This window comes from Talpa europaea (assembly GCF_964194135.1).
Source record: "Talpa europaea genome assembly, chromosome: 1".
Taxonomy (NCBI): Eukaryota; Metazoa; Chordata; class Mammalia; order Eulipotyphla; family Talpidae; genus Talpa; species Talpa europaea.
Genome location: NC_140073.1, coordinates 426,381 through 452,967, shown reverse-complemented (window position 1 = coordinate 452,967; position 26,587 = coordinate 426,381). Strand labels below are relative to the sequence as shown.

The 26,587-nt window shown below is 70.7% G+C and overlaps 2 protein-coding genes across 2 annotated transcripts in view; one reads left to right on the top strand and one right to left on the bottom strand.

Moving 5' to 3' along the window:
• Positions 1 to 886: 886 nt before the first annotated feature.
• On the bottom strand, positions 887 to 24,779 carry MUC2 (mucin 2, oligomeric mucus/gel-forming; the record flags this gene model as incomplete). The annotated part of the gene is made up of 51 exons (XM_084249791.1): positions 887 to 1,100; positions 1,228 to 1,354; positions 1,514 to 1,553; positions 1,639 to 1,767; positions 2,063 to 2,209; positions 2,390 to 2,512; positions 2,653 to 2,693; positions 2,793 to 2,897; positions 3,006 to 3,183; positions 3,305 to 3,336; positions 3,435 to 3,532; positions 3,631 to 3,700; positions 3,811 to 3,989; positions 4,249 to 4,471; positions 4,619 to 4,802; positions 5,121 to 5,368; positions 5,656 to 5,830; positions 6,087 to 6,304; positions 6,390 to 6,836; positions 7,128 to 7,228; positions 7,397 to 11,227; positions 11,361 to 11,834; positions 11,915 to 16,082; positions 16,200 to 16,475; positions 16,678 to 16,721; positions 16,902 to 17,049; positions 17,366 to 17,497; positions 17,632 to 17,788; positions 18,183 to 18,422; positions 18,503 to 18,682; positions 18,759 to 18,869; positions 19,030 to 19,168; positions 19,244 to 19,395; positions 19,557 to 19,657; positions 19,887 to 19,939; positions 20,031 to 20,286; positions 20,369 to 20,495; positions 20,584 to 20,678; positions 20,854 to 21,018; positions 21,089 to 21,226; positions 21,310 to 21,379; positions 21,469 to 21,579; positions 21,663 to 21,801; positions 21,908 to 22,025; positions 22,376 to 22,501; positions 22,620 to 22,830; positions 22,907 to 23,013; positions 23,088 to 23,178; positions 23,273 to 23,387; positions 23,885 to 24,155; positions 24,704 to 24,779. 51 exons carry the CDS (start codon positions 24,777 to 24,779, stop codon positions 887 to 889), a joined length of 15,501 nt encoding a protein of 5,166 aa, XP_084105917.1.
• MUC6 (mucin 6, oligomeric mucus/gel-forming) overlaps positions 24,778 to 26,587 on the top strand; it is a gene marked incomplete at both ends in the record, with an annotated part of 18,720 nt that continues 16,910 nt past the window's right edge. The window contains 3 exons of the mRNA XM_084249749.1: positions 24,778 to 24,877; positions 25,357 to 25,602; positions 25,816 to 25,895. Coding sequence (XP_084105875.1) covers positions 24,778 to 24,877; positions 25,357 to 25,602; positions 25,816 to 25,895 — 426 coding nt within the window. The remainder of the gene's footprint in view (positions 24,878 to 25,356; positions 25,603 to 25,815; positions 25,896 to 26,587) is intronic.

Here is a 26,587-nt window from a genome sequence, read left to right as displayed (position 1 = left end):
TGGGGGACCCTCCTCCGGTGGCCGGGGAGCAGCCGGGGATCGAACCGGCGCCGCAGAGGCCGCGGGCAGCTTCACAACCCAGCGCTCAACAGCTGCGCCCCCGGGGAGGCCCCCTTTCAATTTTTAAACAGACTTTAATGGAGAGAAAAATATTAACGTGGTAATGGAGGTAATTTTCCACAAGACCAGTCACGTGTCCTGAGTCTGGTGACTCTGGGGGTGCCCCCCACAGACCCCCTCGCTCACCGGCAGGGGGAGGGGCGTCATAGCTGCCCAGCCTCAGAGCCACGTGGCCGTGTCCCAGGCCTGTCCCAATCCCCGTCCCGGTGCCGGCGGCCGGGCCTCCCCTGAGGCCTCCGAGGCTGCTCACCGGCCGCGTGACGGCCTTTGGGGTCCTCTCCCGGGCGCGGGGAGCCCCTGCCCGAGTCTATGAGGCCCCGGCCCCTTGCCCCGGAGACGCTTGCTGCCTGGCGGGGCCAAGACTCTCCCTCCTCCCCGCGGCAGGCGCACTCACATGTACGTGTGCACACGCAGCTCACACGTGCAAACACGCCCACGCGCACCCACAAGCGCACACACAAACACCCCGGCGGGAGCTCGGGCCCCGGGGAGGCTTTGCATGGGGGCCTGCAGGCTGCCCTGTGGGGGGCCCGAGCAGGGGGCACCCACATTCGCTGAACTGGGCCAGGCCATGAGGGCAAATTCCTGTGGGCAGAGCCCAGTGGCCAGGCCATGGGGCCCTCTGCCCCTCTGCCCCCGAAGCGCCCCCGGACCCCGGCCCGCAAGCACACCAGCCAGCAGTCTCTGCACACGTTTATTTTCAGAAAGCGAGGAAATGAACAGTTTCAGAAATAAATATTGGCGGCGAGAAGCGGCTGCGGCCTGCTCAGGCCTGGCCGGGCCCCCTGGCACCGCGGCGCGTGCGGCGGGCCGGCAGGGGCGCGCAGGACGAGTCCTGGCACTGGCAGCTCTCGATGTGGGTGAAGGTGTGGGCCAGCAGCCCGCCCGTGGGGCAGCGCAGCGTCACCTCCCGCTGGCGGGTGCGCTCTTCCTTGCAGCACGAGCAGCGGCGGTCCAGAGCCTGCGCCTCGGCCGAGTACCTGCCACGGGCACCGGGGGTGAGGGCTGGGGGCGGCCAACGGGGGGCGGGGGGGCGGAGGAGCCGGGGGCGGTGAGGGCGCCTGTGGGGTCGCCCAGGCGGGGAGGGAGGGGTGCGGGGGGCCTCACATGGCGAAGGTGCCGCAGGACCCGGCGCAGTAGTTGGTGGTGACGTTGGCGACGCAGCCGGCGTGGGAGATCTCCTTGGTGACGGGGATGGTGGAGCAGGGGACCCGGGTCTCGTTGCGAGAGGTGCCTGGGGAGGGGCGAGGCTCGAGGACCCTCCACGTGCGGGGCCCCAAGTGGCGCCCAGCCGTCGGCTCCCTCCCGCCTCTCCCGCAAGGGGGCGCGCCCCCAGGGGGCCAGGGGCGGCCGGGGACACCCCCCAGGACACCACCCCCTGAGCTGTACTCACAGGTCTTGCAGCAGCCATTGGGCGCGAGGGTAATCGTGCCCTGCGGGGAAGGGGAGTCAGCAGGAGCCGCCCCGCGCCCGCCCCGCGCCCGCCCGGGCCCCCCAGCCTGCACCCTGGGCGCTCACTGGGACGCAGTCGCTGGGGTCAAAGCTGGGACAGGTGATGTTGGAGACGGACGAGATGAGCTGGTTGTGGATCTTCACGCAGCTGAAGAAGGTGCAGTTGCTCCCCGGGTCGCTCTTCACTTCCCCGGGCTGCGGGGGGGCAGCGGGTGAGCCGGTGCGCGCAGCCCCTCCACCAGGGCCAGGACGCAGGGCCCCGGCGCCTCACACCCTGACCCCCGCACGCTCGGCCCTACTGGGGAGGCGGGATCCCCGGGAGGCGGTCACCGAGGGGTCTGAGGCAGGCCCTGGGGGGCGGTGGAGGGGACGGCCGCGAAGGGGCCCCCAGCCTTGCAGGGAGGAGCCCGTGAGCCCTGGGGTGGGGCACGACATCCCGCCGTGCCTCGGGCCCAGGCGGCCCCCAGGGTAGCACCCTGGCCCAGCGCACCTTGAGGACGAGGTACTGGCCCCCCGGCCGGTGGATGACGCAGCGCGTCTGCTGGCACTTGCCGCAGCACTCCCCGGGGACAGCCACCAGCTCGAAGCCCTGCAGGCAGGGGAGGCGGTCAGCGGGGTGCCGGGGTCCAGGGGGAGGCTGGGGGCAGGGGAAGGCGGGGGGGGGGGGGGGGGGGGGGGCAGGGGGGGGTCAGGGGAGGTGGGGGGGCAGGGGTTTGGGGGAGGGGAGGGGGGAGGCCGGGTGTGTGTGTCTGGGGTGGGGGCGGGCGAGGTGGGGGGCAGTGCGGCCGGGCAGGTGGGGGGCTGGGGCGGCGCTCACGGGGCTGCAGGTGGCGGTGCAGGGCACGCGGCTGCAGGCGACCACGTGGAGCTGGGTGGTGCTGTTGCGCTGGCTGGTGCACTGGCAGCTCATGCACTTGGAGGAGTAGACTGGGGAGCCGGGCTGCAGGGGCGCGTGTGAGCCGGGGGTGCAGAGCCCCCCCACCCCTCCAGCCCCCGCCCCTTGCGGACCCCGCCCCCGCCCGCCCCTTGCGGACCCCCGCCCCCGCCCGCCGCCCGCCCGCCGCCCCCGCCGCCCCGCACCTGGTACTCGGCGCTGTCCACGACGCACACGCCCTTGGGCACTGGGGGGGGGAAGGAGGGCGCGGTCAGGCCCGCCCGGCGCCCGCGCAGGGGGGGGGGGCCGGGGCGCCCCTCTCGCGCGGACAGCCGGGCGCACTCACCGCAGGAGTGGACCGGGCAGCACCTCCCGGGCACCATCTCGCTCTTGGCCTCGAAGCCCAGCGGGCAGGAGCGCGGCGGCTCCGGGCACAGGCTGACGTTGCACTCTGGGGCGCAGGGGAAGGCGAGGTGACTCGGGGCGGGCGGAGGGCGCCCCACCCGGGTCCCCGGAGGCCGGCCGGGCGGCAGGCTGGGGGGCGGGCGCCCCGGCTTACTGCAGGTGGTGACGTTGCAGCAGGGGTCCGCGGGGTCCACCTCGGTGGCCGGGTAGGTGCCGTCCTCGGCGCAGGTGGGCGCGGACGGCCCGCGGCACGTCTTGGGGTGGCACACGATGCCGCTGCCGCCCTCCAGGCACACGCACTCCTTGCAGTCGAACTCGAAGTGCTCCCCAAACTGCAGGGGCGCGGGGTGAGCGGGGGCGCGGCCGAGCCCCAACCCCAGCAGCCCGCCCCCCCAGCCTCTGGGGTCGCGCCGGCCCTGCCCGCCCCGAGCCCCGGCTCCGGGCACGACCCACCTCTCTGGGCACGTTGTCGGGCCCCACGCATCCTGCGGGGAGAAGGAGAGCGTCAGCCGGCGGGGGGGTGGGGGGGGGTCCGCGGGGGGAAGGGCCGCGGCGGGGGCCGGGGTTCCGCGGGGGCGCCTACCGCAGGCCTCCACACACACGTCGAAGCCGGGCGCGTAGCTCGTCGTGCCCTCGGGGCAGAAGCAGCCCTCCACCGCGCTGCCGTTCTGCGGCGGGGGGCTGCGGGGGGCGGGGGGGGCGGTGAGACGCTGCTGCGGGAGGGGGGCCGCCCCCCGCCCCCCCGCGCCCCGCCCCGCCCCGCCCCGCCCCGGGCCTACCTGGTCTTGCAGGTGGGCTCCTCCGCGGGGCCGCAGGCCCGGTACTCGCGGTGCGACGGGCAGGTCACGGCTGCGGAGGGGCCGGGGCGTCAGGAGGGGGGCCCCGCGCGCCCCGCCCGCCCCGCGCGCCCCGCGCCCCCGCGCCCCCCGCGCCCCCCGCGCCCCCCTGCCCGCGCTCACCGCAGGCGCCCCCGGTGAGGTTCCGCCAGTCGACGCAGACGCCCTGCTGCGCGCACAGCGCCGCGTAGGTCTGCAGGCTGGCGCACTCCAGGCCCGCGCCCGGCACGAAGCAGCTGTCGAACACGCAGGCCTCGTAGTAGTGCCGGGGCGGCGCCGCGGCGTGGCAGGCGGCGAACGGGCTGCGGGGGCGGCGGGTTAGCGGGCGCCCTCTCCGGGGCCCCCCACCCGCCGCAGGGCCGCGCCCCCAGCGCGCACCCCGTGGGGTCCCCCCAGCCCCCCAGGCGGAGACCAGACCGCACAGCCCGGGCCGCCCGCGCGGAGCGCACCCCTGTGGGCGCCCCAGCCGCCTCCCGCCACCCCCAGCCGGCGCCCCGCCAGCCCTCGGGGGCTCGCGGAGGCCGGGCCTGCCCCCCACCCAGGCCGAGGGCCCGGGGTCACCTCTGCAGGATGAGCTCGCACAGAGGGGACCCGCAGCTCTGGCCGGGGGGGCTGCTGCCCCCGGGCGTGGTGGTGGCCGGGCGCCTGGTGGTGGAGCCCGCCTGCGGGCAGTGCGGCTTGGAGGGGTCGTTCACCACCCACTGGTCGGCGGCCACCTCGCAGTCGGCAGCCAGCTCCCCGCTGGGCAGCATGCAGTCGTCGGCCGTGCTGTTGCTGCAGGTGCCTGCGGAGGAGGCGCGTTGCCGCCAGGCCGCCCCCTACCCGCCCAGGCCCCCGCCCGCCCAGGCCCCCGCCGCCCCCAGGCCCCTCAAGGCAGCAGCAGGGGGAGGGGGCAGCAGGGGGCCGGCCCGCCAGCCGCGGGAGCACTCACCGCACTGGCCCTTGGTGTTGTGGCCGAAGAGGCTGAAGGGCAGCCGCACGGAGAAGGCCAGGCCGTTGTAGTTGATGACAGCACCCAGCTCGGGGATGCTCACCACGTAGTTGATGCCCGACGCAGACACCTCCAGCCCGTACTTCCTGTAGGGCAGCGCCACCGCCTGCCCGTTGACCTGCACCTGCAGCCCCAAGCCAGTCAGCTGGACGCGGGAGACCAGCCCCGCCCCCGCTCCAAAGGCGCCCCAGGCGCCCGCCCGGCCGCCAGGAGAGCTGGCCTTGGCCTTGGAGAGCCGCGCAGGCGGCGGCGGCAGAGCCCGGTACCTGGCGGCCTCCACCCACCCCTCCCCGCTGCCCCCCACTGCTCTGGACGGCGCCTCGGTGCCTTGGAGCCCGGCAGGGCCGCCCCGGCCCGGCCGGCCTGTCTCGGGGTGGGGCTTCTGCGCCGGGTCAGCGGCCCAAGGGCCCGGCCGCCTGCAGGAAGCTGGGCCCGCGCCTACCTGCACCCGCAGGGGCTGCATCTGCACGGTCTTGAGCAGCACCTCCTGGGTCTCGTGGCGCACGATGATGGTGCGCGGGCAGGACACCTGGTCACTGGGGTCGCAGTGGTAGTTGTCGATGTACACCCCGAAGTTGTCCACCTTGGGGGTGATCTCCTCCACCAGCACATAGGTGCAGTTGCCCTGGTAGCTGTAGTAGAGCCCGTCGAAGGTGACGAAGTGGGGGTCACCCCAGCCTGAGCAGTAGCCTGTGGGGGGAGCGGGCTGAGCTGGCGCCCAGGGCCAAGGGCCAGGCGGGAAGGGCCAGCAGGGCTGAGGGGACGAAACGTGGGCTCCGGGCTCCAGGCCCAGGGGCGTGCAAGCGGGTCTGCGTCCGCTGGCCGCGTAACCCCGGTGCCCCTCCTGGCTTCAGACCCCAGCTCTGCTCCCCGGAGCCTGGAGGCCGCCCACCCCACTCCCCTGCCGGGCTGGGAGGACGGAGGGGCGCCACAGGCCCAGCGGGGAGGGGGTGCGGGAGGGGCGATGGGGGGCTTACAGTCGCACTCCCAGTGCCAGCAGCAGCCGTCGGGGTCCATGACGCGCACGGGGGCCAGGTTGTTGGAGCAGGTGGGCATGGGCGGGGGCTCGCACTCCACCTCCACCAGCTCCACCGTGTTCCCGTGCTTGCACACGGCCTGCGTGCAGTTGCACAGCCACCACGTCTCGTTCTCCTGCGGAGGGCCGGGGTTCAGGGCGCCACGGGGGCACCTGGAGCCCTTGGGGGAGCCGGCAGGCGGCAGCCCCGCCTGGCAGGGACGCCAGGGCCTCGCCCACCCGCGACCCGGTGGTGGGAAGGGGCGGGTCCCAGAGGGGCTGGGGCCTCCCGGGGCAGGATGGCCGCACCCGGCCGGACCAGCGGAGAGGGGCCCCGAGGCCTGGGACGCCCCCGGAGGGGCCGCCCGGGCGACAGCCACCCCCGCCCCTGACCTGTCTGGGAGGATCGAAGTCGGGGCAGCCGGGGGGCGCCGTGCCGGGCGGCTTCGGGGGCGTGGGCGGGCTGGGCGAGGACGCGGGGGTGGGCGTCGGGCCGGGCGTCGGGGTCGGCGTGGACGGGCACGACCAGTTGAAGATCTGGATGGCGCAGTCCAGCGAGCAGTTCACGTAGTAGCAGGTGTTGCCGTGCGTGCCGTTGTACACCAGCTCACCTGCGGGGGCCGCCGTCAGGGCCCGCCCCCCGCCCCCCGCCCCGCCCGGCCCGGCCCGCCCCGCCCGCCCCGCCCGCCGCGGTACCCGGCGCGTAGTAGGTGCCGTTGACCTCGCAGCAATGTATCTGGGTGGCGGTGGAGGGCCTGGTGCCGGTGCTCATGCTGATGCTGGGGGGGGGCACGGGGGTGGGGGTGAGCGCGGGCGCGCTGGAGGCCGCGGTGCTGGAGGCCGCGGTGCTGGAGGCCGGCGCGGTCGTGGAGGGGCGCCCCGGGGTGGGGGCCCCGGTGGTGCTCGTGTGCACCGCGGTGGGCGTGGGTGTCGACGAGGCGGGCCCCGACGTCGGCGGGCCTGGAAGGAAAGGGGCGCACTGAGGGCTGGCGGCAGCCGGGGGGTGCCGGCCCTGGGGCGCGGCGGTGGCACAGAAGGGCCTCTTGCCCACCAGGCTGGGGGCAGAGCCAGCAGGGCTGCAGTCTGCCCGGGGGTCCCGGGACCGCGGCGTGAGGGCCGCCCAGAGCCCCAGAGCTCGCGGGCCTGGAGGACGGGCACCCCGGACGAGGGCCCATCCGCGGGGTCTGGCCAGCGGGTTCCAGGGCAGGAGCGGGGAGGGCGGCGTGGGGGAGGAGGGGTGCCCCCTCCCCATGGCCCACGGGCCCCGGCCGCCCCACAAGAGCCCTGGGCGGGGCGGGCACAGCTCTGGAGGGGGACGGGGCGGCCGGGCTGGCCGGCGAGCAGGCAGCGGCCGGCAGCGGGAGGCAGATCCGGGGCCCTGGCCAGGCAGAGCAGGGGCACCGGCCGGGCGGGAGGGGCTCGCGGGGGGCATACCTGGAGGGGTGCTGCCGGGGGTGGGCGGCGGGGGCGTGGAGCCCCGCGTTGTCACTGGCGGGGTGCTGGGCGTCTCCTCGCCGGCTGGTGTGGTGGTGGCCCTGGTGGAGGAGGGCGAGGGGGATGGAGAGGTCGGCGGGGAGGACCCCGGCGGGGAGCCGGGCACCGTGCCCGTGGGGGTGGCACTCTCCGGGCGGGTCGTGGTGGTGATGGTGGGGGTCGGGCTGGCTGTCTCTGTGGCGGTGGTGCTGCTGCTGCTGGGGGGCGACGGTGGGGTCTCCCTGGTGGTGGATGATGGAGTCGGGGTCTCGGTGGAGGTGGTGGGGGTGGGGCTGGGGGTCTGGGTGGATGTGGTGGTGGTGTAGGTGCTGGGGGTTGGCGTGGGGGTCTCAGTGGTGGTCCCTGTGGAGGTGGATGAGGCCGTGGGCGTCTCCGTGATGGTGGTGCTGGTGGTTGGGGTCCCTGGGGTGGTCGAAGTTGGCATTGGGGTCTCAGTGGTCGTCCCTGTGGAGGTGGATGAGGGCGTTGATGTCCCCGTGATGGTGGTTGGGGTCCCTGAGGTGGTGGATGATGGAGTTGGGGTCTCCGGTGACGTGGTGGTTGGAGAGGTGGTGGTTGAGGTGCTGGAGGTTGACGTCCCTATGATGGTGGACGTTGGGGTTGTGGTCTCTGTGCTGGTGGTGCTGGTGGTTGGAGACCCAGTGGTGGTGGATGATGGAGTCGGGGTCTCAGTGGAGGTGGTGGGGGTGGGGCTGGGGGTCTGGGTGGATGTGGTGGTGGTGTAGGTGCTGAGAGTTGGCGTTGGGGTCTCAGTGGTGGTCCCTGTGGAGGTGGACGGAGTTGATGTCTCCGTGATGGTGATGCTGGTGGTCGGGGTCCCTGAGGTGGTGGATGACGGAGTTGGGGTCTCTGGTGACGTGGTGGATGGAGAGGTGGTGGTGGTGGTGGCTGTTGAGGTGCTGGGGGTTGACGTGCCAATGATGGGGGAGGTTGGGGTTGTGGTCTCTGTGGTGGTGGTGCTGGTAGATGGGGTGGTGGATGATGGAGTTGGGGTGCCTGAGGTGGTGGATGATGGAGTCGGGGTCGCAGTGATGGTGGTGCTGGTGGTTGGGGTCCCTGAGGTGGTGGATGATGGAGTTGAGGTCTCCGGTGAGGTGGTGGTTGGAGAGGTGGTGGTGGTGGTGGTTGAGGTGATGGGGGTTGACGTCCCTGTGATGGGGGAGGTTGGTGTTGTGGTCTTCGTGATGGTGGTGCTGGTGGTTGGAGTTCCAGGGGTAGTGGATGATGGAGTTGGGGTCTCAGTGGAGGTGGTGGGGGTGGGGCTGGGGGTCTGGGTGGATGTGGTGGTGGTGTAGGTGCTGGGGGTTGGGGTCCCTGTAGTGGTGGATGATGGAGTTTGGGTCTCCGGTGATGTGGTGGTTGGTGATGTTGTAGAGGTGGTGGTTGTAGAGGTGGTGGTAGTGGCTGTTGAGGTGATGGGGGTTGACGTCCCAGTGATGGGGGATGTTGGGGTTGTGGTCTCCATGATGGTGGTGCTGGTGGTTGGGGTCCCTGTGGAGGTGGATGATGGAGATGAGGGCGTTGGCGTCTCAGTGATGGTGGTTCTGGTGGTTGGGGTTCCTGTGGTGGTGGATGACGGAGTTGGGGTCTCTGGTGATGTGGTGGTTGGAGAGGTGGTGGGGGTGGTGGTTGGTGATGTTGTAGAGGTGGTGGTTGGAGAGGTAGTGGTGGTGGCTGTTGAGGTGCTGGGGGTTGATGTCCCAGTGATGGGGGAGGTTGGGGTTGTCTCTGCTGAGGTGGTGGTTCTGACGGTGGAGGCCGAGGTTGGGGTCTCCTTTGTTGGGGTGGTAGGTGTGGTAGTTGGTGTCGGGGTGGTACTGGAAGTCAGGCTTGTGGTCTCGCTGGTGGTGGTGCTGGTAGTTGGGGTGCCAGGGGTGGTGGATGATGGAGTTGGGGTCTCTGAGGAGGTGATGGTGGGGGTTGTGCTGTGTGGCGGGGTTGGCGTCCTAGTGGTGGTGGTGGTGCTCGAGGTTGTAGACTCCGCACTGGTCCCTGTAGTGGTGGATGATGGAGTTGGGGTCTCAGTGGAGGTGGTGGGAGTGGAGGTGGGTGTCTGGGTGGATGTGGTGGTGGTGTAGGTGCTGGGGGTTGGCGTTGGAGTCTCAGTGGTGGTCCCTGTGGAGGTGGGAGTTGACATCTCAGTGATGGTGGTGCTGGTGGTTGGGGTCCCTGTGGTGGTGGATGATGAAGTTGGGGTTTCTGGTGACGTGGTGGTTGGAGAGGTGGTGGTGGTGGTGGTGGTTGTGATGGGGGTTGACGTCCCTGTGATGGGGGAGGTTGGGGTTGTGGTCTTCGTGATGGTGGTGCTGGTGGTTGGGGTCCCTGAGGTGGTGGATGATGGAGTTGAGGTCTCGGGTGAGGTGGTGGTTGGAGAGGTGGTGGTGGTGGTGGTTGAGGTGATGGGGGTTGACGTCCCTGTGATGGGGGAGGTTGGTGTTGTGGTCTTCGTGATGGTGGTGCTGGTGGTTGGGGTGCCTGGGGTGGTGGATGATGGAGTTGGGGTCTCAGTGGAGGTGGTGGGGGTGGGGCTGGGGGTCTGGGTGGATGTGGTGGTGGTGTAGGTGCTAGGGGTTGGCGTGGGGGTCTCAGTGGTGGTCCCTGTGGAGGTGGATGAGGGAGTTGGCCTCTCAGTGGTGGTGGTGCTGGTGGTTGGGGTCCCTGAGGTGGTGGATGATGGAGTTGAGGTCTCCGGTGAGGTGGTGGTTGGAGAGGTGGTGGTGGTGGTAGTTGAGGTGATGGGGGTTGACGTCCCTGTGATGGGGGAGGTTGGTGTTGTGGTCTTCGTGATGGTGGTGCTGGTGGTTGGGGTGCCTGGGGTGGTGGATGATGGAGTTGGGGTCTCAGTGGAGGTGGTGGGGGTGGGGCTGGGGGTCTGGGTGGATGTGGTGGTGGTGTAGGTGCTGGACGTTGGCGTGGGGGTCTCAGTGGTGGTCCCTGTGGAGGTGGATGAGGGAGTTGGCGTCTCAGTGATGGTGGTGCTGGTGGTTGGGGTCCCTGTGGTGGTGGATGATGGAGTTGGTGTCTTTGGTGATGTGGTGGTTGGGGAGGTGGTGGGGGTGGTGGTTGGTGATGTTGTAGAGACAGTGGTTGGAGAGGTGGTGGTGGTGGCTGTTGAGGTGCTGGGGGTTGATGTCCCAGTCATGGGGGAGGTTGGTGTTGTGGTCTTCGTGATGGTGGTGCTGGTGGTTGGGGTCCCTGTGGTGGTGGAAGTTGACGTTGGGGTCTCAATTGTCGTCCCTCTGGTGGTGGATGAGGGTGGTGGTGTCGCAGTGATGGTGGTGCTGGTGGTTGGGGTACCTGGGGTGGTGGATGATGGAGTGGTGGTCTCCGGTGATGTGGTGGTTGGAGAGGTGGTGGGGGGGGTGGTTGGTGATGTTGTAGAGGTAGTGGTTGGAGAGGTGGTGGGGGTGGCTGTTGAGGTGCTGGGAGTAGACGTCCCTATGATGGGGGACGTTGGGGTTGTGATCTCTGTGGTGGTGGTGGCACCGGTGGTTGGGGTGCCTGGGGTGGTGGATGATGGAGTCGGGGCCTCAGTGGAGGTGGTGGGGGTGGGGCTGGGGGTCTGGGTGGATGTGGTGGTGGTGTAGGTGCTGGGGGTTGGCGTTGGAGTCTCAGTGGTGGTCCCTGTGGTGGTGGATTCAGGCGTTGGCGTCTCCGTGATGGTGGTGCTGGTGGTTGGGGTCCCTGTGGATGTGGAAGTTGGTGTTGGGGTCTCAGTGGTGGTTCCTGTGGGGGTCGATGATGGGGTCTTCCGTGGTGTGGTGGTTGGAGAGGTGACGGCGGTGGTGGTTGGAGGTGGGATCTCAGTGGTGGTGGTGGTGGTGGTGGTGGTGGTGGTGGGTGTCGTGCTTGGGGTCTCTGTGGTAGTGGGTAGACATCGATTGCAGCAGTAGACATTGATCTCATAGTTGAGGCAAAAGGGCATGTTGACTACTCCCCCTGGCTTCTGCTCTTGGTTTTTGCACTCCAGGCCGATGGAGAGGTTACACGCCACCTTCTGTCCCAGGTCCTGGAGAGGAGTGTCAGGAAACTTGGCAGCTCTACAGGAAATGTTGACTGGAATGCTGCCAGCTTCACAGGCGTTGTCAATAGATTCTTTGTCACCTCCTCCTGGTTTGCCATAATTTGGTTTACCAGAATCCAGCCAGCCGGTCCACTTGCAGTCATCCACACATGGAGTGGTCAGTGTGGAGATACCAGGGGTGGTGGCTGATGAGGTGGTAGTGGTGGCTGGTGAGGTGGTCAAAGTGGAGGTTGGTGAGGCGGTCGAGATGGTGGACGAGGTGGAGGTTGGTGAGGTGGAGATTGGTGAGGTGGTGGTCTTTGAGGAGGTAGAGACCGTCGTTGGTGAGGCAGTTGAGGTGGAGGCTGGTGAGGTGGTCGAGGTGGAGGTCGGGGAGGTGGAGGTAGGTGAGGTGGTGGTCGGTGAGGTGGTGGTCTTTGAGGAGGTGAAAGTGGTCGTTGGTGAGGTGGAGGTTGTCGTTGGTGAGGCTGTTGAGGTGGAGATCAGTGAGGTGGAAGTCGGGGAGGTGGAGGTAGGTGATGTGGTGGTCGGAGAGGTGGTGGGGGGGGTGGTTGGTGATGTTGTAGAGGTAGTGGTTGTAGAGGTGGTGGGGGTGGCTGTTGAGATGCTGGGAGTAGACGTCCCTATGATGGGGGACGTTGGGGTTGTGGTCTCTGTGGTGGTGGTGGTGCTGGTGGTTGGGGTGCCTCGGGTGGTGGATGACGGAGTCGGGGCCTCAGTGGAGGTGGTGGGGGTGGGGCTGGGGGTCTGGGTGGATGTGGTGGTGGTGTAGGTGCTGGACGTTGGTGTTGGGGTCTCAGTGGTGGTCCCTGTGGAGGTGGATGATGGAGATGAGGGCGTTGGCGTCTCAGTGATGGTGGTTCTGGTGGTTGGGGTTCCTGTGGTGGTGGATGACGGAGTTGGGGTCTCTGGTGATGTGGTGGTTGGAGAGGTGGTGGGGGTGGTGGTTGGTGATGTTGTAGAGGTGGTGGTTGGAGAGGTAGTGGTGGTGGCTGTTGAGGTGCTGGGGGTTGATGTCCCAGTGATGGGGGAGGTTGGGGTTGTCTCTGCTGAGGTGGTGGTTCTGACGGTGGAGGCCGAGGTTGGGGTCTCCTTTGTTGGGGTGGTAGGTGTGGTAGTTGGTGTCGGGGTGGTACTGGAAGTCAGGCTTGTGGTCTCGCTGGTGGTGGTGCTGGTAGTTGGGGTGCCAGGGGTGGTGGATGATGGAGTTGGGGTCTCTGAGGAGGTGATGGTGGGGGTTGTGCTGTGTGGCGGGGTTGGCGTCCTAGTGGTGGTGGTGGTGCTCGAGGTTGTAGACTCCGCACTGGTCCCTGTAGTGGTGGATGATGGAGTTGGGGTCTCAGTGGAGGTGGTGGGAGTGGAGGTGGGTGTCTGGGTGGATGTGGTGGTGGTGTAGGTGCTGGGGGTTGGCGTTGGAGTCTCAGTGGTGGTCCCTGTGGAGGTGGGAGTTGACATCTCAGTGATGGTGGTGCTGGTGGTTGGGGTCCCTGTGGTGGTGGATGATGAAGTTGGGGTTTCTGGTGACGTGGTGGTTGGAGAGGTGGTGGTGGTGGTGGTGGTTGTGATGGGGGTTGACGTCCCTGTGATGGGGGAGGTTGGGGTTGTGGTCTTCGTGATGGTGGTGCTGGTGGTTGGGGTCCCTGAGGTGGTGGATGATGGAGTTGAGGTCTCGGGTGAGGTGGTGGTTGGAGAGGTGGTGGTGGTGGTGGTTGAGGTGATGGGGGTTGACGTCCCTGTGATGGGGGAGGTTGGTGTTGTGGTCTTCGTGATGGTGGTGCTGGTGGTTGGGGTGCCTGGGGTGGTGGATGATGGAGTTGGGGTCTCAGTGGAGGTGGTGGGGGTGGGGCTGGGGGTCTGGGTGGATGTGGTGGTGGTGTAGGTGCTAGGGGTTGGCGTGGGGGTCTCAGTGGTGGTCCCTGTGGAGGTGGATGAGGGAGTTGGCCTCTCAGTGGTGGTGGTGCTGGTGGTTGGGGTCCCTGAGGTGGTGGATGATGGAGTTGAGGTCTCCGGTGAGGTGGTGGTTGGAGAGGTGGTGGTGGTGGTGGTTGAGGTGATGGGGGTTGACGTCCCTGTGATGGGGGAGGTTGGTGTTGTGGTCTTTGTGATGGTGGTGCTGGTGGTTGGGGTGCCTGGGGTGGTGGATGATGGAGTTGGGGTCTCAGTGGAGGTGGTGGGGGTGGGGCTGGGGGTCTGGGTGGATGTGGTGGTGGTGTAGGTGCTAGGGGTTGGCGTGGGGGTCTCAGTGGTGGTCCCTGTGGAGGTGGATGAGGGAGTTGGCCTCTCAGTGGTGGTGGTGCTGGTGGTTGGGGTCCCTGAGGTGGTGGATGATGGAGTTGAGGTCTCCGGTGAGGTGGTGGTTGGAGAGGTGGTGGTGGTGGTGGTTGAGGTGATGGGGGTTGACGTCCCTGTGATGGGGGAGGTTGGTGTTGTGGTCTTCGTGATGGTGGTGCTGGTGGTTGGGGTGCCTGGGGTGGTGGATGATGGAGTTGGGGTCTCAGTGGAGGTGGTGGGGGTGGGGCTGGGGGTCTGGGTGGATGTGGTGGTGGTGTAGGTGCTGGACGTTGGCGTGGGGGTCTCAGTGGTGGTCCCTGTGGAGGTGGATGAGGGAGTTGGCGTCTCAGTGATGGTGGTGCTGGTGGTTGGGGTCCCTGTGGTGGTGGATGATGGAGTTGGTGTCTTTGGTGATGTGGTGGTTGGGGAGGTGGTGGGGGTGGTGGTTGGTGATGTTGTAGAGACAGTGGTTGGAGAGGTGGTGGTGGTGGCTGTTGAGGTGCTGGGGGTTGATGTCCCAGTCATGGGGGAGGTTGGTGTTGTGGTCTTCGTGATGGTGGTGCTGGTGGTTGGCGTCCCTGTGGTGGTGGAAGTTGACGTTGGGGTCTCAATTGTCGTCCCTCTGGTGGTGGATGAGGGTGGTGGCGTCGCAGTGATGGTGGTGCTGGTGGTTGGCGTCCCTGTGGTGGTGGAAGTTGACGTTGGGGTCTCAATTGTCGTCCCTCTGGTGGTGGATGAGGGTGGTGGTGTCGCAGTGATGGTGGTGCTGGTGGTTGGGGTACCTGGGGTGGTGGATGATGGAGTGGTGGTCTCCGGTGATGTGGTGGTTGGAGAGGTGGTGGGGGGGGTGGTTGGTGATGTTGTAGAGGTAGTGGTTGGAGAGGTGGTGGGGGTGGCTGTTGAGGTGCTGGGAGTAGACGTCCCTATGATGGGGGACGTTGGGGTTGTGATCTCTGTGGTGGTGGTGGCACCGGTGGTTGGGGTGCCTGGGGTGGTGGATGATGGAGTCGGGGCCTCAGTGGAGGTGGTGGGGGTGGGGCTGGGGGTCTGGGTGGATGTGGTGGTGGTGTAGGTGCTGGGGGTTGGCGTTGGAGTCTCAGTGGTGGTCCCTGTGGTGGTGGATTCAGGCGTTGGCGTCTCCGTGATGGTGGTGCTGGTGGTTGGGGTCCCTGTGGATGTGGAAGTTGGTGTTGGGGTCTCAGTGGTGGTTCCTGTGGGGGTCGATGATGGGGTCTTCCGTGGTGTGGTGGTTGGAGAGGTGACGGCGGTGGTGGTTGGAGGTGGGATCTCAGTGGTGGTGGTGGTGGTGGTGGTGGCGGTGGTGGGTGTCGTGCTTGGGGTCTCTGTGGTAGTGGGTAGACATCGATTGCAGCAGTAGACATTGATCTCATAGTTGAGGCAAAAGGGCATGTTGGCTACTCCCCCTGGCTTCTGCTCTTGGTTTTTGCACTCCAGGCCGATGGAGAGGTTACACGCCACCTTCTGTCCCAGGTCCTGGAGAGGAGTGTCAGGAAACTTGGCAGCTCTACAGGAAATGTTGACTGGAATGCTGCCAGCTTCACAGGCGTTGTCAATAGATTCTTTGTCACCTCCTCCTGGTTTGCCATAATTTGGTTTACCAGAATCCAGCCAGCCGGTCCACTTGCAGTCATCCACACATGGAGTGGTCAGTGTGGAGATACCAGGGGTGGTGGCTGATGAGGTGGTAGTGGTGGCTGGTGAGGTGGTCAAAGTGGAGGTTGGTGAGGCGGTCGAGATGGTGGACGAGGTGGAGGTTGGTGAGGTGGAGATTGGTGAGGTGGTGGTCTTTGAGGAGGTCGAGACCGTCGTTGGTGAGGCAGTTGAGGTGGAGGCTGGTGAGGTGGTCGAGGTGGAGGTTGGGGAGGTGGACGTTGGAGAGGTGGTGGAGGTGGAGGTCGGGGAGGTGGACGTCGGAGAGGTGGACATCGGAGAGGTGGTCGAGGTGGAGGTCGGGGAGGTAGAGGTAGGTGAGGTGGTGATCGGCGAGGTTGTGGTCTTTGAGGAGGTCGAGATGGTCGTTGGTGAGGTGGTTGAGGTGGAGATCGGGGAGGTGGAGGTCGGGGAGGTGGACGTCGGAGAGGTGGACGTCGGAGAGGTGGACGTCGGAGAGGTGGTCGAGGTGGAGGTCGGGGAGGTGGAGGTAGGTGAGGTGGTGGTCTTTGAGGAGGTGAAAGTGGTTGTTGGTGAGGTGGAGGTCGTAGTTGGTGAGGTGACTGAGGTGGAGGTCAGTGAGGTGGAGGTCGGGGACGTGGAGGTCGGGGAGGTGGTGTAGCTGGTGGTGGGCGGCGTGGGGCACTGATCCATCGGCAGACAGCAGTTGACTCGTATCTCGTAGTCATAACAAAGCCCGAACAGTCCGTTCGCAAACTGGGCTTCGTTGTTGCAGATGAACCCCACGCTGACGTCACACTGGGCCACCTGGCCGAGCTCCTCCCAGCTGAGGTGCGGCTCCGTGGCCGACCTGCACTCGATGTCCTCCGGGGCCTGGCAGACGCTGGCAAACGTCTCCCGGTCGCCACCGTCGTTGCCGACCGTCGGGCGGTCGTCGTTGATCCAGTCAGACCAGAAGCAGCACAGCTCTGGGGACGGGAGGGCGGCGCGTCAGCTCTGCCCGAGGCCGCCGCCGCCCAGAGGTGTCCGCCCCAAGCGCCCTGGCCCGCACGCTGCCAGGCCAGGGCAGGTCCGCGAGCGCTCACCTGGGCCGTGGCTGGTGGTGGTGGTGCTGGAGGTGGCGCTGGAGGTGGCGCTGGAGGTGGCGCTGGAGGTGGCGCTGGAGGTGGGGGTGGGGGTGGGCGTCGAGCTGGACGGCGGCGACGGGGTGGACGTACAGACGTTGAAGTGCTGGTGCACCGTCCCGTTGGGGCCGCAGACCTCCCAGTAGCAGAAGGAGCCGTCCTGGGTGTAGTTGAGAATCTTGCCTGGGGGCAGGGAGGGCGACGGCGGGTTGAGGCGAGCCCACGCCCACGCCCACCCTCACGCTCACCCTCACCCGTCGGGCAAGGGGCGGCCCGTGTGCCCCCCCACCCGTGGGCGCAGCCAGTGCCCCAGGGCGCAGGCCGGCCAGCGCCCGCAGCCGCCCCGGGGAGCGCAGACGCGGCCGGCTGCCTTCCCAGGGTCTGCCGCCCCCCAGAGGCGTCCTGGGCCGGGAAGGGCCCCGGCACCCGGCCTGCTCACCGTCATCCGGCTGGCAGACGACCTTGGAGTCATTGGCGCAGAGGCTGCAAGGAAGGCAAGGCTGCAGCCAGGCCCCGCCCCGGAGGCCCCGCCCCCACCAGAGGCCCCGCCCCAGCAGAGGCCCCGCCCCCAGCAGAGGCCCCGCCCAATCAGAGGCCCCGCCCAATCAGAGGCCCCGCCCCGGAGGCCCCGCCTTCCAGAGGCCCCGCCCGCGAGCCCCGTACCAGGCCTGGCAGACGTGCGCGGGGGGCACGGCCGCCCCCGGCGGGTAGTGGGTGTCCTCCACGTAGCAGCCGCACTGGTCCGCGGGGACGCACTTCTTCTGGTCCTCGTCGTAGATGGGCTTGCCCTCGGGGCACCGGGGGTAGCACCCTGGCGGCACAGGGCACAAGCCTGGACCCCCACGGAAGACCCCGCAGCACCAGGCCCTGCCCCCCGGCCCAGCCGCCGCGCCCGCCCCGCCCCGCCGCGGGGACACTCCCGGGAGAGCCGGGCCCGAGGGGCAGGGGCCGCCACCCCTGAGGGACAGCCGGGCCGCCCTCCGGGGGCTCTGGGCAGAGGCGCCCCCGCCCTCGGCACCTCCCGCCCCCCTCGCTGGGTGGGGCCCGCGGCTCGGCGAGTGAGGTCATTCTGCAGCAAGGTGAGCCTGGACCTGGCGCTCGGGGTCCCCCACAGGCCCCCCGCTCACCCTCCAGGTAGGACACGGAGATGTTGGAGTGGAGGCCGTTGACGGAGCGGCAGGTCTCGAAGCTGCGGTTCCCGCAGGGCTCGTAGTGCCACTCGCACTCGTCGGGGGGGTTGTAGTAGTCGCAGAACACGGCTGTGGGGGGAGGGGAGGGCCGTCAGGGGGCCGCCGGCCACCCCAGGCGCCGGGCCCCCCAGGGGCGGGGCGGCCGCCATGGCCTGGGGACGGAGCCGCCCGCGCCCACCCGCGGCCCCGGACGGGGCACTCACGGCACAGGTCGGGGGTCCTCCAGAACACACAGGCCCCCTCCTTGGTGCACTCCTGGGCGTAGGCGGCCACGGCCGAGCAGAAGCACTCGCAGTCGCCGCCCGAGTCACAGGCGCAGGAGTCGCTCACGCAGGCCTCGAAGAAGGGCTTGGGGTCCACCTGGGGAGGAGCCATGGTGGGCCTGGGTCCCGCCACCCTCTGGGGCGTCCCCGGGGCGCCCCCTGCTCCTGCCACAGGGTCGGGTCACAAGGCCACTGACAGCGGAGGCCAGAGCCCGCCGGGCAGGGTCTGCCCGCCCCCTGGAGGCCCCGGCCCTCGAGAGCACAGTCCCAAGCCTCGCGCCTCGCCCTGCCACCGCCTGGGAGGGAGCAGGGCCGCGGGTCCGGCCAGGGGTCTTAGAGGGGAGGCTGGCCACCCGGTCACGTGTCCAAAGGACATAGGACGGAGGTGAAACTTGAGGACAGTGGCCTCGCAGTGATGCAGCAGGACGGCTGGCTCAGAGAGGCCGCCGGGCCCGCACCCACCTCGCCGGCCGCCCCGCCCCGATGCCCACCTTGCTGTGGCAGACTTGGAAGATGTCACTCTTGATGATGCTGCACTGCTTCTCGGCCCAGGCCCGGCGGTGCGGGTTCTTGGAGCAGGGATCGGGGGTGCTGCCCACGTCGGGGCAGGTGGGGGCCTCCTTCCAGCTGTTCCCGAAGTCCAGCTCGCTCTCCACCACCATGTGGTCTCGCGTGGTGAAGTCGTTGTTGGAACGCTGGTCGAAGTTCCCACACAGGCCACACACGGAGCCCTGCGGAGACCAGCGCGTCAGGGAGGCCAGGCCGGGCCTGGGGCGGGGGGGCGGGGCGGGGCGGGGCGGGCGCCGCGCACCTTGTAGGAAGGCGCCAGCTTGATGAAGATGGTGGTCCTCTTGTCCCAGATGACGATGACGCCCAGGCTGGCCTCCACCACCAGGTACTGGCCCACCTCCCGCGTGGTGTAGGTCACGTGGTGGCCCTGGTCGCGCTGAATCACCATGCGGTGTTTGTCCTCCAGCTTCAGCTCGGTCCTCTGCCAGAGGAGAGGCCCCGTCACCGGTCGGCTCCGAGGGTCCCTGAGGGCCCCGCGCCCGGGAGGGCCCGCTCACCCCCAGGAAGATCTTGATGGCCTTGGAGCAGGTGACGCCCGTGGTGCCGCAGGGCACGTTCTCGGTGACGATGCTGAAGGAGCCCCGCGAGGCGTTCTGGCCGCAGTAGTCCTGGGTGGGGTCGTGAGCCCGGTCATCGGGCGCCCGGCAAGCGGGGCCCCCTCCCCGGAGCGGGAGAAGGCCAGCGGCGCCTTCCCGCGCCACCCCCAGGCCGCGCTGGGCCTCCGCGCTGGGCGGAGGGGACGGGGCAGGCCCCAGCCCCTGGACCCACCTGGGCCGCGACGTAGGAGCAGTGCCCGTCGAAGTCATAGTGCTTCCCGTCGAAGGTGACGTAGTGGCCGCTGCCGTAGACGGCGCAGGTGCCGTGGCACGCGAGCTGGGAGCACGCCCAGCGGCCCCGCCGGCAGGTGCTGGGGCGGACACGGGCAGTCAGGGGAGCCGCCCGCCCCGAGGCCGCGCCCACGCCCGGCCGCGCGCCGCCTCACCAGGTGTTGCAGTCCACCTTGACCTCGTCCCCGGGGGCGAACAGCTCCTTGTTGTGCACGCACGGGCAGGCCTCCTCCCGCACGCAGCCCCCGCGGCCGTCGTCCATCAGCCCGTCCGGGCACACGCAGCCGCTGACGCACTCCGTCTGGTACTGGGGCGCGCGGGGGGCGGCGTGAGGCCCCGGGAGACCTGCCGCCCCGCCTTCTCGCCGGCGCGCCTCTGCCCCCGCCCCTCCCCGAGGCCCCCGGTGAGGGCGGCCGCCCAGGGCGCCCGCGGGCGGTGGACACCCCCCCAGCCCAGCCCGCCCCGCACCTGGCTGGCGGCCAGCGTCTGGCAGCTGAGGGGGCGCGGGGTCCGCACGGCCAGCGCGGTCAGGTTGTTGCAATCCACGTGGACCTTCGGAGCGGCGCAGCCTGCGGGGGCGGGGCGCTCAGGGGGGCGGGGCGCGCGGGGGGCGGGGCGCGCGGGGGCGGGGCGCTGGGGGTGCTGGGGGGCGAGGCGCTGGGGGGGCGCTCGGGGGGTCGGGGTGCTGAGGCCGGGCGCTCAGGGGGGCGCGGCGCTGGGGGGCGCGGCGCTGGGGCGCTGGGGGGGGCGCTGGGGCGCTGGGGGGGGCGCGGCGCTGGGGGCGGGCGGGTCACTCACTCTGGCCGAGCAGCTTGACCTGCGTGCAGCGCAGCCTCCCGCTCCGGCACACGCTGCGGGGAGGGAGGGGCAGGGTGAGCGCGGCCGGGGGTGCGCGCCCCCGCCCCCCTCGCCCCCCGCCCCCGCCTGCCCCGCGGCACCCACCAGCGCTGCTCCTGCCGCAGGACCACCTCGCCCGGCTCCAGGTAGAGGCCGCGGTGGTAGCAGGAGCACTTGGCCAGCGGCACGCAGCGGCCCTTCTCGTCCAGGAAGGTGCCGTCGGGGCAGCCGCAGCCGTCCACGGGCGCGAAGCCCCGCAGGCAGTGCGCGTCGGGCTCGGCCAGCGAGCGGCAGGTGCGCTGGCAGGCGGTCAGGTTGTACAGGAAGACCTGCGCGCCCGGGCAGGAGCCCACGTCCTTGTCTGGGGGGCGGGGCGGGCGGCGGTGAGGGGGGGCCGCGGCGCCCCCGCCCCCGCCCCCCCCCGCCCCCGGCGGGACACTCACTGCAGACGCGCTCGCGCCAGCCCCACAGCATGACGCCCCGGGCGGCGCAGGCGCGCGCGTAGGAGGACAGCGCGGCGCACAGGCAGGCCTCGTCGCCCTGGCAGTTGCACGTGTCGTACTTGCAGCGCTGCGGGCACAGGCGCGTGAGCGGGCGCGGCCGGGGGCACCGGCTCTCGCGGGCACCGGCTCTCGGGGGCACCGCGCTGGCCACCCACCTTGTAGTACTCCGCGGGGTCCACGGCCGAGTGGCACCTGCCGAAGGGCGTCTCCGCCTTCCTGAGCAGGGAGCACCAGTGCTCCGCGTAGTTGGCTGGAGGGGCGAGGGCCTCAGCGGGGCGCCCCATCGCCGGAGCAGGGCCCCCCTGCGGCCCCCGCCCAGGCCCCCCCCTCCAGGTCCGGGGGGCACTGGACCGGCCCCGCCCGCCCTCGCCTCTGGGGCCGCCCGGCAGAGGGGCCGCTGCGCCCCAGCCCGCACCCCCGCTCACCGCTCTCCACGTTGAGGGCGCAGGGGTCGTCCAGCCACTCGCGCTTGTCGTGGCAGCTGGCCTGCGCCTTCCAGGTGTTGGCGAAGCCGGCGCCGGTGGCCTCCACCAGCCCGCCCGCCGTCCTGAAGTCGTCGCCCTCCAGCCCGTTGAAGTTCCCGCACAGGCCTGCGGGGAGCCAAGCGTTGGGCAGGGCCGGCCGGCTCGCGGGGCCCCCGGGCGCCGGTCGGTCACTCACCCTGGACACGGCCCTGGGCGGCCTGGTCCATGGTCACAAAGAGCTGCATGACGGGCACCAGCTGGACCTGCAGCCGGAGGCCGAAGGCGGTGCTCACGATGATGTGGTAGGAGGAAGGTTGGAAGATGGAGAAGCTCGCTGCAAGACAGGGCCGCTGAGCACGGGGCACCCCCCCACCCACCCCTGGGCACCCCCCCCACCCCGGCAGCCGCGGGACTCACCGGTCACGTGGGGCAGGTTCACCTCCAGTTCATTGAGCAGCACGCTGCCGTCGGACTTGAAGGCCACCACCTGCAGGACAGGTCAGCGGACGCGGGGCTCAGGGGGGCTGCAGGCAGGGCGGGCGCGGGGGGGCAGACCAGGGGCGGGGGGGCACCCACATTCTCCTTCCGGTCGGCCAGCAGCACCACCGTCTTCAGGCAGGTCTGCTTGTCCGTGGAGCCGCAGGGCGCCAGCTCCCCCAGGAGGGCGTAGGAGTCGTTGTGCTCGCCCTGTGGAGAGCGGGAGGTCATGCTGTGCCCGGCCCCTGCCACCGGGCGCACCCCCCCGCCCCCCGCTCGCCGCCGGGCCCCACCCTGGTCAGCAGGTAGTAGCAGTCCCCGTGGAAGGTGTACTTCTTCCCGTCGAAGGTGGTGATGTGGGAGCCGCCCTCCAGGGCGCAGGTCCCCGGGCACGGCAGGTCCTTGCACACCCAGCGGCCGGCTCGGCAGACGCTGTGCATGGGCAGGGGGAGGCTCAGCCGCTCGCCCCACCCACCCCCAGACACCCCCACAGCCCCAGGCCGGCCCCCAGGCGCCCCACCGCCCCCCACCAACCTACCACTGCTCGCAGGCGGTGGTGACCTGCCGGCCGGGCGCGTACAGGTGTCCGTGCAGCTTGCAGTGACACTGGTCGGCGGGGACACAGCCGCTGCCCGCGATGTCATCATACACGGTGCCTGGCAGAGCACAGGTGACGTCACCCGCGGGAAGGGCAGGGGCACGCGGTGCCCCCGGTGTCAGCCCGGGACTCGCCTCCAGGCTCAGGGCCGGTGGGGCAGGAGGTGTGTCCAACAGGGGAGAGGCCCCCAGGCGTCCTCGCAGAGGCCCCTCTGGAGCCACCCCTGAGGGCGTGGCAGGCCGCCCTGCCACCTGGACCCGGCCCCCGATTCGGGGGGCACTGTCCCTCCCTTCCCGTGCCATTGCCGTCCCCCAGCCTCCTGGGGGGCACGCTTGGTACCGCCGCGAGCCCAGGCCCAAGGCGTGCAGGCCACGGCGGGGGCCACAGCCCGGGCCCCGGGACACTCACCTTCCGGGCAGAAGCAGCCGTCCATGCGGTGCTCCTCGCACAGGCTGCTGACCGCCAGGTGGGAGCAGGTGTCCATGCAGGGCGAGCCGCTCTCCAGGTACACCATGTTCCCCGGGCAGGTCTTGGCTACAAGGACCGAAGCAGGCACTGAGCCGCGGGAGGGGCGGGGGCCGCGGGACCCCCCAGGTCGAGGACCCCACGCGCGGCCGCCCGAACGGCCCCCTCCGGCCCGCCCCGGGCTTACGGCAAAGCGAGGCGGTCCTCCAGTTGCCGGGCCGCCCCCCGGCGTGGGAGCACTGGCGGGAGAACTCGGCCAGGGTGCTGCAGGCGCAGGCGGTGCCGTGGGGGCAGCCGCAGCGGTCCTCCACGCAGGCCCTCACGTACAGCTCCAGGGGCAGCAGCCCGCGGCAGCCCGCGAAGGCCTCGGCCGACAGCAGCCGCTCGCACTCCTCGCGCTGCGGGCAGAGGGGCGGTGGGGACAGGCTCCGGCCACTCCCCGCCCGCCCGGCCAGCGGGCGCCCAGCCACTCACGTGCTGGGAGCAGGACTTGGGGGGCTCCTCCTCGGGGTCGTCGCAGGCTGCCTCGGGCCTGTTGATCTTCTGCAGGTTCCCGAACTCCAGGGCGCTGAAGGCCACGCCTGGGGACAGGCTGGTCAGGGGCCGGCCCGCGCCCACCCTGCCCGCCCCCCGCCGCCGCCCGCCCGGGCCTCACCGTCCGCGAGGAACTCGGAGTAGGTCTGCAGGCCGTTGTAGTCCCCGCACAGGCCGCAGGTGTGGTTCCGGAACTTGCTGTCCAGCTCCAGCTGCGGGCGAGGGGGCCGGGGCGGGAGGGTGCGGTCAGCGGGCGCGCAGGGGCTGGCGGGGCGGGGCGGGGCGGGGCGGGGCGGCGGCACCCACCATCAGAGAGTCCTCCCGGTCCCACATGAGGGCCAGGCCGGCGCGGGAGTACACCTTGGTGTAGGCCTCGTTCTTCTCGATGAGCAGCCCCGGGCTGTAGTGCGGGGTGCTGACCCTGGGGTGGGCAGGCAGGTCACCCACGCGGCCGCCGCCTGGCTGGGGCTGGCGGTGTGTGGCGCCGGCCCGCTCCCCTGCCCTCAGGGCAGCGCCACAGCCCCCCACCCCGGCCTCTGTCCCGGGGGGTGCCCCGCGCCCGAGAGCGTCCGCTCGGCCCTGCAGGCTGCGCCGTGCTCACGCTGCTGGGCTCCCCGGCCAGGTGGGGGCTGGCCTCAGCCGCCTTGTGCAGGAAACAAAATCCCCCGCTCAGGCCGGGGAGCCCCGCAGGTGCCCCCACCCCCCAGGAAGGCCTCAGTGCCTCATTGTTCCCCAGACAAAGCCGGACAATAGGGGGGGCTCCCGTGGCCCCCCCGTGGCTTCTGTAACCCGAGCCGGCCCGGCCTCCTCACCCGCACGGCCCCGCCCACCCACCCGGCAGCCCGCCCGCCCGGGGGTCCCCCGCCCGGAGTCCGCCCGGGGGTCCCCCGCCCGGAGCCCGCCCGCGGCCCCACGCACATGGCCCCGTTCACCACGGCCAGCTGGCGGGTGAGGTAGATGGTGTCGTCCTTGATGGTCAGCAGGATGTACTCGACCCGGGGGTGGCCCCCCCCGCGGCCCGGGCCCCGCCGCAGGTGCACAGCGAACTCCTTGTAGGAGTCCCGGCAGTCGGACGCCAGGTTGTAGTCGCACAGGCCGGGGAAGCGGAAGACGTCGCCGTCGAAGGTCTTGTAGTGGAAGTCGCCCCAGGCGCTGCAGACGTTGTGGCCGTGGTCTCGCGTCCTGCCTTCTGGGGGGACGGTGTGAGCAGCCCCGCCCATCCCCGCCGCGGACCCGCCCGACCCCCCCACAGCCCCCCCACCTTCTGCAGCTGTGCCGGGCCTGGCCTGGGGGGCCGCCCGGCGCCCCCCCCGGCCACTGCCACCCGGCCCCTCGGCCCCCCCTCACCGTTCTGGCCACCCCTCACCCGCAGCAGGACGAGAGGCCACGGGGCCGGGCCCCCGGAGCGTGGCCCGGACGGACGGCCCTTTCCCCACCGAGTCCCGCGGTTCTGGCCACAGTGGCCCCCCCGGCAGGTGGCCGCCCACCTCCGAGCCCGGGGCCGTGCTGGCCTCGACCGTCGGGCCGGCCCCCCGCCTCCCTCGGCCCACCGGCCGGCCGTCCTGCCTGCCCCGGCCGGGACCGCGGCCCTGGCGTCTGCAGAGCGCCGCGGCGCCCCCGGGAGGACGCGGCCAAGCCCTCCGCCCTCTGCCCGCCTGGGCGGCCCGCCCGGGCAGGGGTCGCCTCACCCTCCCAGGCAGGACGGGCCCAGCCCGGGTGTGGCGCCCGCCCCCTCACCTCTGAGGAGCTCCTCGCCCCCGGCCGAGGCCAGGGCCAGGCAGAGGGCCGCCAGGCGGGCCAGCGGCAGCCCCATGGCGGCTGGGAGGGCGGGCAGGAGAGCGGCCAGCGCAGGGGTCCCGGCCTTATATGCCCAGCGGGGCCGTCAGAGGGCGGCGGCAGGGGAGGGGCGAGGTGGGTGGGGCATGTGCCACGCGCCCAGAAAACAGCTGTGGGGGCTCCCGTGGGGAAATATTGATTCAGGTTATCTGAGGTTTATCTTTTTATTGCACCCGGGTAAAGTGAGCCTCCTTAGGACACAGGACCCCGATTACCCCGATTCCAGCACACACCCAGGCCAGCCTCCTGTGGGGCGGCGGGGAGGGCCGCCGAGGCACGTCCTGTGGGCTGCGCTGGCTGCCCCGGGCGCCCCACGGACCCCCGTCTGCTGTGCCCCGCTCTGCGGACCCGGCCGGGCCGTCCCTGGGCGCAGCCTTCCCAGCCAGGCCCGGTGCCTGGGGTGGGACCCAGGGCCCCCTGCCCGCCTGCACCCCGCCCCCCCGGCAGGGGGCCCTGGGACGGGGTGACGCGGGCCTCGGGGGGCCCGGGGCCCCCACCGGCTGCTCAAGAGCTCCACAAGGCCCCACTGGGCCTCTAATCCCCTCTTTTCCCAGCTGAGCCAGTCTCTGGAATTACATGTAATCGGAACTTGGGGAGCCCGGCCAGGGGCCAGAACCAGCCCTCTGGGGCACAGGGGAACCGGCTGCAGGCCACGGCGGCCGCCCAGGCAGTGGGGCTGGGCTCTGGCCCGGGAGGACCGTGCCCCGGGCCGGGGGTGGCTGCAGGCTCTCCCGGGCCTGTGTGCCCCACGGCAGAGGCCCTGCCCGCCCGACGGAGCCTCCGAGTGCAGCCTGGGGCCTGTGAGGATGCCGGGAGGAGCCCGCCCGTGCGTTGGCTCCCGGGTCCCGCTGCAGCCCGGCCCGCCACTGCCACAAGCGCCCCTGAAGGCGGACGCGACCCGAGGGGCCCGGCGGGGCGTGGACCGCTGTGGACCCCGAGCTGGCGGCCAAGGGCGAGGGTCATCCCCACCAGGGGTCTTCCCCGGGCCCCCCCTGAGCACCCCGGGGTTCCAGGCGTGCTGCGTGGCCTGTGCACCCCGCGACAGCAGCAGGCCCGCCCCATGAAACCCGGGGGCAAGGACTCGGGGGCCTGGGTCTGTGCCCCAGCTGGGCCACGGCTCCTGGGGCTGAGGGGGACCCCAGGTCCTGTCCGGCCACCAGCCAGCCCAGGGCCAGGCCCGGCCGGGCGGCGCAGGGGAGCCCGTGTGACCTGAGCTGGGCACAGGGATTAGGAACCAGAGCTGCGGCCATTGTGCACTTCCCCGTGGGCGGGCAGCCGGCCCCCCCGGCGGGAACCCCAAGACCGCCGGTGATTTTCCACACGGGCCCTGCTCCGAGGGGCCGCGGCCCAGGACTTGGGGTGGGGGCCGGCCCGCTGCCCCCGCAGTTCGGGCTGCACCTGTGTCCACCACGGGCCCGGCCGCACTGGATGGCACCACTCTCCCCGCACCCCCGAGCAGCAGTGGGGTCACGCTGCCGCCGCACCCCTCGGCCCAGCCCCAGCCCAGCCCCGCCTGCCTGACAAACACTGTCCCGGTGACACAGGGTTTACGGCCGCGGCCACAGGGAGGGGGCCGCAGGCGTCACGCAGCTTCCTAGAGTGACTGTGCCTCTGTCCACATCTGCGTCATCAGCGCGGGGGCCACGGGGCAGGGGGAGCCCCCGAGGGGAAGGGGCGCCGTGGGAGGGGCGGGACTAGGGGGAGGGGAGGGGAGAGAGAGGCTGGGGGGAAGGGAGGGCCCCAGGATGCAGCAGCCTCTGCTGCTGTCCTGCTTGTCCGGCCAGG